At 30.5% G+C, this 13852-nt stretch overlaps 1 protein-coding gene across 1 annotated transcript in view; it reads right to left on the minus strand.

Annotated features, from left to right (window-relative positions):
* Nucleotides 1-867: 867 nt before the first annotated feature.
* Nucleotides 868-13852, minus strand: part of LOC129216421 (uncharacterized) — a 237936-nt gene continuing 224951 nt past the window's right edge. Inside the window, exon 11 of the mRNA XM_054850636.1 lies at nucleotides 868-1094. Coding sequence (XP_054706611.1) covers nucleotides 868-1094 — 227 coding nt within the window. The remainder of the gene's footprint in view (nucleotides 1095-13852) is intronic.

The following is a 13852-nucleotide window of genomic DNA, read 5'->3' on the forward strand; positions in this document are numbered from 1 at the left end:
CTAGTAGAATTTTTTCATGTAACATCTAAATGTTTTGTAAGTAATAGTATAAATTTTATGAATTTATGTTTAAAATTTGGATGAACGTCAGTGAAAAAATGACTTGAATTACTTGAAAGAATAAAACTTTATAGCTCTTAAGCACTTGACAAATTTATTTGTAGTTTATTGTAAAGCTCACGAGCAGCAACGCTTTATAAATTAAAAAAAAAAAAGCTTTTTATGATTGTTTTTCAAGCATCTTTAACTCCTTAACAAGATTCGTTTTTCATAAACTTCTCATTTATGTTAGAAATTGCATGGTTTGAACGCTACTAATATCAATAAGAAAATGATAAAATATTTATTAAAAAATGAAGTAATGTAAAAGAAAGGGATTCATTTTTAGAGCAATTTACTCCATATATAGGTTATAAACTATTCTCAACACATAATAAGTTAATGCAAGCATTTTTTACAGTAATTACAATAGTCAATTTCTTACTCAACATTATCATGGTTAGTATGAAAAACTTGCTTTTATAGTTAAAAAATATTTTTAGCTATTTCAATTTTAATAAATCCAAATATTATTATTGATCAATAATATTTAGCAACAATGGAATTTTTCAATGTTTTATCTAACCTAATGCTAGTGAGCATTACTTGCAATATTTAGTTATATCATCATAATAAAATATAAATATTTCATCTTCAATGCTTCATTGAAAAGAATTATTCACCACTTCTTATGCTAAAAGATAGCGTTTCTAACCATGCTTGCGAAACCACAGATACCCATTTCTTCAACCGTTCGTTCAGCACAAAGTACGAACATGTCCATCTTTTGTTAAAGTATCTTCTAAGAAATTCATTTAAAGTTCATGGCTACGATCTCGGACAAAGTTCTTGTTTGCTGGACGCTGAACTGCGACTGCTCATGTACCCTGCTGGATGAAGACTGATTCTTCGGCACTTGCGCACGAATATCAAAAGTAAAATGCAAGAACCAAAGAAAGCCACTTGCGCAACGCTACCAACGATCGCCACTGTGTACAAAACTGGTCGTGTAAGACAAAGGCCTCTGTCTGTCAATTGGATAGCTTCAACGCTTTCTGAAATGTAAGAAAAAAAATATATTTTTATATGAGCATAACATTAAAATTTAGCAATGAAAACAGTCAACTCTCGATAACTCGATGTCCCATGGAAACGGCTAAACCGTTCGAGTTATTGGTAGTTTGAGTTATGGAAAGTTTGCACAACAGTCTCAAAAGTTAGGAATCCAATAAAAACTTCGATATGAAGGAATATTCGAGTTATGAGTTTCGAGTTATCGAGATTTAACTGTATGCCTAAAACATAAAATGTGTCTTAGAACGATGATAATCAAATGTTTAATGAGAAATTCGATTAGAAGTTCATACGAAGGTTTTGGTTACCTCTAACAGAAAATGACATTTTTAATCTTTATTGTCAATGGTGACATATCAATATGCTATAGGAAACTACGCTTAAACAAAGCAATCCCCCCTTTTCTCGGGGAAACTTTGGTTGAATCACTGCTTACAACCATATCAGATAAAGTTTTTAATTTTTTTTTCAAATGTTTTAAGTTTTGTTCCGTACGTGGACTCGGTGACGTGGTGGTGAGGAGAATTGACTTCTTCAAAATGCACTAGAATGTGTGTGTGTGTGTGTTTTAACCATAGCTATGAAATAAATTATAGCTTACTATAGTTTTATTTCTTAGGGTATCTAAAACCTATGCATTACCCTAAAGGAGATATTTTACTCCCTAACATAAGCGTTTTCTGTGTTTGAACTGCTAAACATTCAGAAAAAGTATGAACTACATTTTGAGACTATTAACAAACTGAAATATATTAGCAGAAATATTTCGCACCAAGTCTATTAAGAGCCATTACTGAAGTCATTGTAAATTGAATTTAACTCATTTAACGAATAATTTAATTTATTTTACGATAAGCCTTATGAACTCCTTCTAAAGATACTTTTAAACATGCACTGAAAAAAGTACGAACAAGAATTTGAAAAAAGCAAGATAACAAGAGAACATTATAAGCAATATGAAGCACACATTGAAAAATAAACGTCTTGATCACAAGGAACGTTTTATCTTTAAAAATCAAGAAGAAATGTGCCGATATTAATTGACTATTCGGGACATTGTATTAAGTACAGAGAAATAATAATTATAGTTTCAATACCTTTACGAGAGAACTATTGCAGATATCAGCAGTTTCATCGTGTGAAGTGACAACAAAAGGCACCTTCAAGTGGGCTTCTTCTATTTCTTTGAATCAACATTTCAATCGTTTCATAATAAGTTCTAGTGTTTCACTAGAATACTCTATAGTCTACACAATACGACGTATAAAATGGCATTTATTTGTTGATTGTTGTATGACGCACAGGGGTTTATAATTTAAACATAAAGATGGTAACTATTAAAATACACATGCATTAATTTTGTCCTATCTTTAAATTATTCGAAAACATACAAAATTTAAAGTATTATTTTTAAACGTTATCCTGATAAAACTAAGTCTCAATGACTAAAAATCTGAAATTGTAAGTTTTTTAAGAATATATTTTTAAAGTAAAGTATTTATTTGTTAAGTATAATTAATTTTGAAAAAAAAAATAAATAAAACCAGCAAAGCCTAAATTATTTAATTTTTGGAACTAACTTAAGAAAAACAAACGCGTTTGTTTAATCAAAAATCAATAGCTGCTTAAATTACCTTTAACAATTAAATATGTATAGTGACATTTTCTGAGACTTAAAAGAGTAAAAGCTTTGGATAAAATTAAAAAAAAAAAACATCATAAATTAATATTTAATATGTTTCTAAAAATTACATTTGCAATATTATGATTTACATGTCCAGATATTTTGTCAGCGTTTAAATTTATCCATAAAATATTTAGATGCTTCTGTACAGAATCAATGAGAATATCAGTTTCAATTAAAACTTCCACGAAAAAGTAAGCAAATTAAAGCAACGGAAAGACGCATTTTGCACTTAACAAATTCATTCCGTCTGTTAAAAATGGCATCTAAAAGTAACATCCATTAAACTAAATTTTTCAACTTTTAAAAAAACTTTACTTTCTGAACAACTTTGAAGTCAGAAGCTTAGACTCGCTATATTAAATTAGCCATTTTAGATATAACTCAATTAACCTTTCACCTACCCAAGGAATCTACCGCAGTAAAATTATTTCAATAATTGTATGGAAAGCAAACTAACTTATTTAAATCTTTAATAGTTTTTAAAATAGCAAAGGTCATTCCAAGAAGTATTTCAAAAAGGTATGCCAAGCTGAATCAACACCATTTATATTGTTTGAATCACCACATGCGTTTCCATTGATTGAAATCACAGTGGCAGAGATGAGATATCATTGAATTTGCATAGCGAGTTGTTTGGAAATATGAGTCGCCTTATACGCAATCTGTATCACTGTTGTTTCATTTACAAATTAACAATTTACACAATGTATAAATATTTAGTTTTCTTTGTTTTTTCTTTGTTTTTTTTTTTTTTTTTTTTTTTTGCATCATTGACCAAAATTGATTACAGTTGTTTAACTTTTTTATGCAGGAACACAACAGAACGATTTTATTACAGTACTGGTTGATTAAACTTTTGTCCAGAATATTTGAAAATGTTCGTGTTCCTTTAAGAAAATAAATAAATAAAAGTAAAAATAAAAATAATTATAAATACATAAATAAATAAATAAATAAAATTATGATAAAAATTAAATAAATACATAATAACAATAATAATTAAGATAAATAAATGAATAAATAAAAATTATAATAATATGTTAAATAAAAAAATAACAATTAAAATAAATAAATAAACTTAACGTTCCTCAAAATTTGGAAGGGGACTTAGCAATTTAATTCTGCGTTGAGCTAGGACTGAAATTAAAATATTTTTATAAATGCATTGTTATCAGACAGGCAAATTTAAAAAAAAAATTAAAAAAAAAATTGTACGGCGTTCGGCAAAATTAAACAGTAAAAGAAACCACTGACTATCTTACTCGTTTTGGCTTATATTTCGTCTTGATGTACAATTAAGTTTGCCGCTGAGAATAGCAAAGAGCAGCATCATACATTGGTGAAATATGTTTAGGTTAAGTTTAACAGCATGTATGAACGAACATTTAAATCAGATTATTTTAACTTTTTATTATTATTTTTTCACCACAACCAGGATTCTTCCTTTTAAGTTATCCAAATTTTATAAATAAATTTCTCAACAATATTATACATTTTTTTCTTACTTCTTACGTTTAAAGCTCATGATAGCTTTCTTAATTTACCCCTATTCAGTTTATTTTTTCTGCAGGTGTAGGTGATTTATTATTTATGTTCATTTTGGACAACCGTTGAAATCCTTTTGGTAGAAAGAACTATTTCTCTACTTTTACATAAGTTTCATTTACATAAGTTACATTTCATAAGTTTCTTTTGTATTTATTTTATTTAGGTTCTGCTTTACTAGGTTACTACACATAGATTAATACAAAAGTATTTTGAAAGAAGAAAAAATAACTATTGATCTAACGAAACAAAAGTTTAAGATAAGACGCAGAATTTGTGGAAAAGATTTGCGCCTTGCATGAGTCTAGCACCCTGCTTCAAATGGTCGCACTTACCTATAACGCAGCATATATATGTCTGTTTTTGAAGTGCAATTACATTATTACGAGTGAATGTTGTTTTTCTTTTGTAAAATAGACTATTTCAGAATTTATTTCCTACATATGGCAACTATTTTGGAGACTCTTTTTCATATTACAGGTTACTAAAGCAACTATTTTTGGTAGCCTAAGTCTGTTAACCATGTACTTTCGAAATTTCAAAACTGTTCATTTCATTCAAACTTAAGGAAAACATGCGTTATTGAAATTTCCGAAATAACATTTTTTTCCTTGGAATTTTACTTGTACATTATAAATTGACGATAATAATCATTTCCAGCGTCTCACAGCTTTTCTAATGACTCCACCTCTATTAGTACTCATCCTTAATACTTTTCAGTACTGATGATCTTCAATAATGACTTATAAGTCCGATTAAAGATTAATGCTTAAAGTAATTTTAAACCTCAACGAAAAGAAATATCCCGAGCATTTATGATATAGTATCGTCATTATCCGTTTAAACTTAGGCTATGAATCTGCTGAAAAATTTTCTCCTCACCTCTCCATACAGATTAAAGCAAGAAAATATTATGAAAAGAGCAGCCTTAGGGGAGCATTTATGTCATCTTTACAGATGACATTGAAACGTGAACCGACAACCAAGTAACTTTCGCTTAACGACCGAAGTATCAATCATTTCCTTCTGCTTTGACCATGAATTAAAACTTAAAAAAAGAAGGAAGGATGGATACAATCTAGCAACTACTGGCGTAAGGAGAGATTTTTGAATGGAATGACATTTCATTTTGTTGATTTGTATTTAAGTATAATGCGATTTTGGTTCAGGTTTTATTTAATGATCATCAAATAAACGAATAAATGATGAAAACAATGTACTTAATGTACGCTCTTTTACTGATAGAGTTAAGACGCGTTCATTAACATTTTAAGCATATTGTATTTAACAAGCTGCATTTTTAGGTTGAATTTTTATTGGTTAATTCAAGTTGGTTAAAAAAAAAGAAATTGACTGTGATACTATAACGTAAAAAAATATGTATTGAAGTTTCCGAAGCAAAATATTAAAATAATAACAAACCAAGTCATTTTGCAAAATATCCTAAAAAGTTGTGGTGGTGTACTGTGGTTGAAGCGTTATCGGATAATAGCAGTGCCATTACTATACGTGCCATTACGTAGTATACGTGCCATTTACTGTAGTAGCAGTGGCATGGCCCTTGAGCATTATCACATTGTTTTTTGAAAATTACTCAGCAAAAATTCGGCATTGGTTTGCCACTTGGCCGACATAATTCTGCTCGGCTGGAAAAATTATTTTTGACGTAAATATCGCTGTGTATGTTTTTTCTGGCATTCCTATCGAAACATTGTTGGCCAGCTACTTGTTTAAATATTTTTGACGATTTGAAGATTCCCGGATGGACGCTATCACTGGAACCATATTTTTCAACGCTATATCGAACCTAAGCTCGGCTAGGCCGTTTTGTTCTGTGGCTCTAAAGTTTAAAAATCAAACATGAGTTTCTTTTCTTTCTTTCTTTCTTTTTTTTTTTTTTTTTGGTCCTATCTGATACAAAAACGTATCGGTCAGATTGGAACCTAACGCAAAGATCTTGCTGAGTAGAAGTCAAAAGACCACCATTACGACTATACACATCCAGAACTCATAACCCCAGGCCATTAGTCATGTTAGTGCTACTACTGCAAATGGAATGAATGCTAGTATCTACCAATACCACTTTTACCACTGCCGTCGCAGCACACACAGTGCCTTTTCCAAATACCAGATAATGATATGCTGTACCCTGTATTTGTGAGCTTTTATTCAAAAATCATTTTAATGGCTTCAAGGCTTTTTTTCTTAACTCCATAAAAATACACTCGAAGATTTAAGTAAACGGTACCAAAAAAAATTAAAAATTCGAAAACATTAAAAAATTATAGACCGTATTATTTAAAGGAAAAATTTCATAGGATTTTTTTATTTGCAAAAGCTCACTTTTTGCATTGTGTCCCCAAAACAGGTGCCTGCAGTTCATTTTACTATTCGTGCAGTTAATTTTTTTATTGCTTTTTTAACTGATGGAACAACGGCGACAGTTTATTTTTTAATTATTTTATTTATCGGGTGCACTTTAGTTTAAATTACATTTTATGTAAATAAAATTTTAGAAGATTAAAACAAATATAGAAGCAAAATTCTACAGCTGCAACTATTTAATAATAAATTGATATGAAAATATTTAATATACAATTTGAAATTATGAACTTTTTTACTTTAAAACTAAGTGTCACTACCAAGAAGATGGCTCTGTTTTTCACTAAAATATTTACTGCAAGTGTTTCGGAAATAAATACTTTAGATTTATAATGAAGATAAAACAAATAAAAGAGGAGAAAGTAATTTTTCAAAACTTTCGAAATGATAATTCCTGAAGTCACATAATCCTCAAAACGCCGAATATTTCAGTCAGTCATCGATAAAACCTTGTTTGTACTACCATCGTCTGTGCTTTCCTCATCTCTGATTAAATAGACTACTAACAATAATATCTTCAGACTGTTGGCTACTTTGAAGATTATGAGCGAGAAACAAAAGAGTCGAATTAATCGCGTAAGAGTGATCTTACAACCATCGGTGGCATTACCGAATGCTTGCACATTCAATCATTCATTTCCATACCCTTGCTTCAGTCAATTCCTCTTCCTCCAGGCATTAAGCTCAGTCGGTAATCAAAGGATTACCTATGCCGCCCGTTATTACAGATGTAAAGAAGCGGCAAGTTGGTGCAGTGATAATCGCTCATGGATCCACGACCTGTCTGGGCTTAACATACATCCTCTTCTGTTTGGAACTTAATTTAGGGTCGTTATCGAATTGGAAAAGAGAGAGAAAGAGAGAGAGAGAGGTGGACTCTCTCTTTTCCCAGAGGATGATTCTTTCTGGGAATGAGGTGGGAGGAGAGGTACTCCTTGATACTTTTCTTCCGGGAGTGATTAGCGATAAGTATTAGGGATTTTTCCTTGTATCTCGTCAATCATGAAGTATGGTCTTAACGGAAGAGGACTTTTCGTTTGATTCGGATCGAGTGGTCTTCGAGTGTGGTTGAGTTTTGATGCCAGAGGAAGATTGAGAAGGAGAGGAAATTGCTGGTTTTGTAAAACCTTTTGAAGATTAGGGTTCGCTCGAACGACATTAGGGAAAGGAAATGAGTCTAAATTCAACAGAAGGTTCGAAAAGTCAAACAAGATTTCAATAATAAGTACCAATCCCATTATAGAAACAGCTGTATTGATCTTCTTGGATGGCTGGTTTCAGTAATAACTATATCTAGTGTTGCAAATTTGGTTGAATATCAAGATTGATTTCTGAATTAAGTCATTCAGCCATGAAAACAATCAGAAAAAGGAGTAGCTCATATTGTGCCACTCATGGAATATCTGCTCTTTATTCACTGCCATATATCTTCTCAATTGCGAATACTTCAAAACTCAAAGACAGAAAAATGTAAGATAGTTTTTCTCATTCTTAAGCAAAATAATGCTATTGATTTTGAGCTTGTCAGTCATGATAAATGAATTTCGAAAAGTATAGAAATGCGCAATTATAGAATAACTGGAAATGTAAAACGACTAATGCTATCTCATTGTTATAACTATTGAAGAACAATATTGTTATGTTGTATTTATTTTTATTTGCATGAGGATATATCATTCGGGGTAGTCATAAAGGGTACTGGTCTATAGAAGATGTAAGATAAATAAATACCTCTGTGCTAAAAAGTAAAATAAGTAATAACAACGTCAAAAAGCACATATTCCAGTTTACTGCCTCTATAGGGGCACATGTGAACAGGTCTGGGTCCCATATGAACAAGATCGGAAAATGCAGGAAAAGCATCATATTTGAATGAAAAACTCTTTAATAATCTCATTGAAGGGTTTGCAACATTTACTGCGTCAGTTTAAATTACAGTTTCTGTTAATAAGAAGACATTTTTTCCGAATTATATAATTCTGCTCACAGTGAAATTCTGAAGTTTTGTATCGTGTTTTAATCACTGGATCGACTAAGAAAAAAACTTATAAGTCTAAACAATACAAAAAAAATGTTAATATGTAAAGTTTATTCTTGTTATATAGTGCGTCTATTTTATTTTATTTATTTTTCTTTAAGAACTATACGCACTTACATATAAACTACACTATTTATTTCTACACTGCGTTTAACTGTTAAGATTAATTTATTAAGCCCTAGAGATATGTTGTACATGCATCATTACTGCTCCAAATATGGAGAAAATAAAATAAAAAATATTTTTCTGTTGTGATATGCCAGTTTATGTTGCAACTGAAAAGAGATATCGACATTTTGTTATCGCAATTACTGAAAATATTGTGAATATCATTCCACGCGTGGAAGTAGACGCTGTTCCCTTTCGAGCGAACAGAAACAAAAGGTTTAATTATTATGGCTGTCATGCCCTTTTCCAAAAATGAGAATATTTTTAGCTGACACATACAGAGATAAATTGGTGAGAGCTTATCTTTCTAGTGTGAAGCGAGTTCAGTGCGAAGAACACGATAGGTGGAAAGGAGATAATTTATCTTGCTACTGGGAATTTGAGGTAAAGTTTTTGAAGGTAAATTAACCAATAAATCGTATTTTCGTGAAGTGATAGGTATTAGCGATGACAATCTTAATTTTCATGATTTTATTATATAACGTTTCTTTAAAGCATAATTAATGAATGTCTGTTATTATATTAAATGTGATAATTAGAGTTGCAGAAATTCGCGCAGGATGTCAAACATTCTGTAAACATTCTGAAAATGCATAAATTATTTAATGCATATAATTAATGAATAAATATTTGACTACAAAGTAGTCAGAATTGCTGTTTTGGAAAAGTTCAATTCATATGATTAATTTTTGATAACTTGTGATGTGTTTAGAAGATTTTCTAATGCGTTTTCTGCGTTTATCATTTCAAGAGGTCTTAATATGTCCTCGTATTCAAAATATTTTTAGATACCAATTTAGTATATCTAGAAAATTAGGACATCCAATGATATTTTTAAAAGTTAAAGATAGATTATCGGGAAAATATTAATATAATCTATATTTTATATGTACAATTGACATATAAAACCGATAATTTAGTTTTGAAGAATAAAATATGGCTCATTCAAAGCTTCAGGTTAAAATGTTACGTGGGCACCAATAATTTTAAATGTGTCTAATATCTTAACCACTTCCGTTTTCTACGTGAATCAATTCCTTAGAACGTTGCTATTCATTATGCGTTCTTATTTATTGAAGGAGTTTGCATTAATGATCCATCTTCATGGGAAAAATGAAAAGCATTGAAATTATATTTCATATTGCAAGAACATTAAATTACATGAAAGTTCATGCCCTGCAGCAGTGGCGGCGACTCACGGGCAAGGGGGGATGGGGCAATCCCCCACCTTTTACGGTTAATTTATTTGTTTCATTTTTACATTTTGGAACCAAAATTAGAAATTATAAAGAAATCAGAAACGTCAAAATGTTCAGAGCATTTTTTTTTACTTTATGTATCTGTTTACAAAACATTATTTGGCAAAAGCCATAACTTTTAGTTTCGGTATTCATTGTTTAGATATTAGTAAATCAATTGTTTTACTTAAACAAGCTATGCTTGTTTAATAAAATTATTACCAAAGGGTTGTGATACCTCAAAATACCCGGCAGTAAATAATGTAAGTCTAGTTCATGTCTAAGTATTTCTTCAGGGACAGTTATTATGTACAAAATGCATCAAAACTTTAAGAAAAAACTGAGTTAAGTCGTTAGATTTGCATCAATTTCCACTTTTTGTTTTTTGCTGCCGCTGAAAATCCCATGGCTTTTAGTTGTAGTCCCCCCCCCCTTCCCACCTATAAGCCCCAATCACGTAAACTGCCATGCTGTAGCAATATCGAACATAATTTATTTTCATCAGCATCAGCTACTGCGCAAGAGTTACATCGCGCCTTGCGCAATAAATAAATAAATAAATAAATAAATGAAATAATAAAAAAAATAGAAAAATAATATAAAAATCAATATAAAAATAAAAGAAAAAACAAATAAACATGGGGAATTTCTTAGTCAGTCTTGAATAATTTAACAAAGATTACCATCTTGAATACATAATATTTGACACAATAACACACATGTCACGTTTTCCGATACCGTAATTTTTATTCATTGTATGCCATTCACAATCCATTTTTTTTCCTTTGTAAACGATGAAATTAGATCTTTTAGAATAATTAAAACAAGAATCATGGTTGTTTTTAGCTATTGAAAATCACACTCTTTCCTTCTGCCTCTATATTTCTAACTGTGTTGTTACATCATTTCATGACTTTTGATACTTAGTTCACCCATATATCAAATCGTTTTTTTTTTCCTTGCATTATTATCTTGAAAGTGAATGATGTTCACCACGATATTGAAAACAAATGTTAAACATCGATAAAATTAAATGTGTTTTTGGATCGACAACTTACGCTTGGTTTTGCTGTTATCCTTTAAAAAGCAAATAATGGTGTGAAAATTCCAAGCTTGTGGAATTTGAATGTTTTGACTATATTCTATCATACTTTCTGTTCGTTAGTTAATTTAACAAAAAAAAAAGGACATTTGATTTTCGTACTTTTGGAATGCATGAAAAGTAAAGTAGGGCGACTTGAACCCATGAGAAAATAGTTTTTAAAATCCCTCATGATCATATATAACTCCATAAACCTTAAACTTAAAACACTAGACTTAAAAAACGTTCTCCATGTCAGGTAGCAGTGCTAGGTAGAGGCTAGAGCATGAAACAAAGTTTCTGCTATTCTCACCTTTTTCTGTTTGAGGTTATGATTGCAAGTTGTCTAAATAGCTGCTTTTTGTGTCTGCAAACTTTCACATGTAAGTTCATGGAAACATCTGATATCAACAAGGTCAAGATAGTTTTATGTTTGCATTTTATTTCTTAATTAAATAACAGTGTTTTGAGGTTATAGCTATATAATTAACCCAATAACTAATATTAGTAAAAGTGCACTGGTTGCCTTAAAATTGGACTACTTGAACCCAGCGTTCAAGCAGCCCCAAACCACGTTTCATCACTAAATTATGTTAAATAAGGTCTTTTAAAATGAAAAGGTTAATATTTATTCTCGTTTTTTTTTTTCAGATCTCTGGGGATAAAAAGGGTTTAAAAGAAAAATGAAACCCCTTAAAGTAGGAAGTAATGCGGAATATTAAGAGGAAAAATTACAGATGTGTCCAGATTCACAGATTCAACTAATTCCGGAGAAATGTCTTAAAGAGTGGCATCAGCCCATTTTGGCTTAAGTAAATCAACACTAAAAAGGAAATTAAAAGGTTGTTTACAAAACAAGACTGGGCATCCTGTAGTATTTAGCAGCTAGGAAGAGCAGTTATTAAATATTATCAGAGAAAGAAATCCACACAAGCCATTAAGTTGAGGGGTTTTCAGTCTTTCTAATGCTTAAATAATGAGCATTTCAATTGGTTTTAGCTGTAGTGAGATTATGTTTCTATTTGAGAAATTATGTTTGCCTAAAAATATGTTTTTATGTATTCGTTGATTTTATATTAATTTATATAAATAATTTGCAATTTATATAAATAGTTTGCTCACTAGAATGTACGTTTTGAGTTATTTTTCAAAATCATTGGTCCTTCATGATAGCACCACGCTTTTGTTAATGGATTGCTGAGTGGGACCAAGTAGAGAGCGGGGCTACTTGAACCCAATTTTTAAAAATAGAAAAAAATATAAAGAGTTAAAGTTGTTGTTTAAAAAAGGCTTTAGGTGGTAACAGAAAGCCTGAAAAGTGGTAAAAACAAGGTTATCAGTTCACATCATGGGTCAAAGCATGGGTTATCAAAGCATTTTGTGTAAAACTCGCAAAAGGTATGAAATCTCGTGTCCAAGTAGCCCCACTTTACGGTACATAAGACATATTCGCATTTTTCTTTGCAGATGCATATAGCTACTGACTTTTATTAACTAAAACTGATAAATTTACAAGAATGCAAAAAGCATTTCAGAAAAGATAAGTTCTTCCTTTATTATCACGTCTCGAGGGAAAAAAAATCTGAAATTTTCCTTAAAAAATAATTGCAGATAGTGACATTGACACAAAGCTTTCTTCCAATTAAAAAACGCTGCTTCGTTCGAGAACCTCTTTACTCGCTGAAGAGAATTCTAACGGAAGTACAATACAAAAGGTTGAACATAAAATCCTTTCATACAAAAAAAAAAAAATGCGAAGAGGAAAAAAAACAGCTTATTCACGAAAGATGCTACATTACAATTAATGCTACAAAATCCAATTACAGTCCACGCTTTCAGAATTAATGGAGCACATTATTTATTCGGATAAGTTCATGACGAATAATTGAATTCTCATCGATACAATGAAGTTGAGACGGAATGCAGCAACACAAAGGTTCATCGAAAAATGAAAAACGGGTACGTAGAACTTAATTAAATAAGCATAATTGCTGTTTAAGTGAATGAAGCTCAGATATACACGTTAATTGAGAGTCCGAAATCAGATATAAAGCTTTTCAAAAGATTTTTTTCATCAACCATGTTGGATTGAAAAAAAAAAAAAAGTATTTCATTTTACTCACAAAAAAAAAAAAAAAAAAAACCGTTGTCATCAAGGATTTATTGAAAATAATTAAATCTATACTTCAACGTAACAGAAAGATTCTGAAATATAAATAATGAAATCAAGCTTCAATATTGAAAATGCTTGCACATGCTTTTTATTCTAATTGAAAGTACTTCCGTTACCAATCTGTGTTGAGGAAGTTCTTTAAATTAAATGGCGTTCTTCCTTGATTTATTTGAAATGAAGAAAATAAGAAACATTGTTTCAGTTATTTGGAGTAATGGAAATGCATGAAAAATAAATTGCAATATCAAATTACTTCCAGCTCTCACAACTTTCCTTTGGCGGGGAAGAAAAAAAGGAGTTCTATTTAGGATTGCAGGAAAAGAATTGAGTTTAATTTTCCTTACAAAATAAATGAGTTTCAACAAGTGAGTTTTTATCAATGATTAGATAGGGTTTTTTTCCTGCCCATCCTTACAAAAACATCGCA

Source organism: Uloborus diversus, chromosome 2 (genome assembly GCF_026930045.1).
Source record: "Uloborus diversus isolate 005 chromosome 2, Udiv.v.3.1, whole genome shotgun sequence".
In the NCBI taxonomy this organism is placed as follows: domain Eukaryota; kingdom Metazoa; phylum Arthropoda; class Arachnida; order Araneae; family Uloboridae; genus Uloborus; species Uloborus diversus.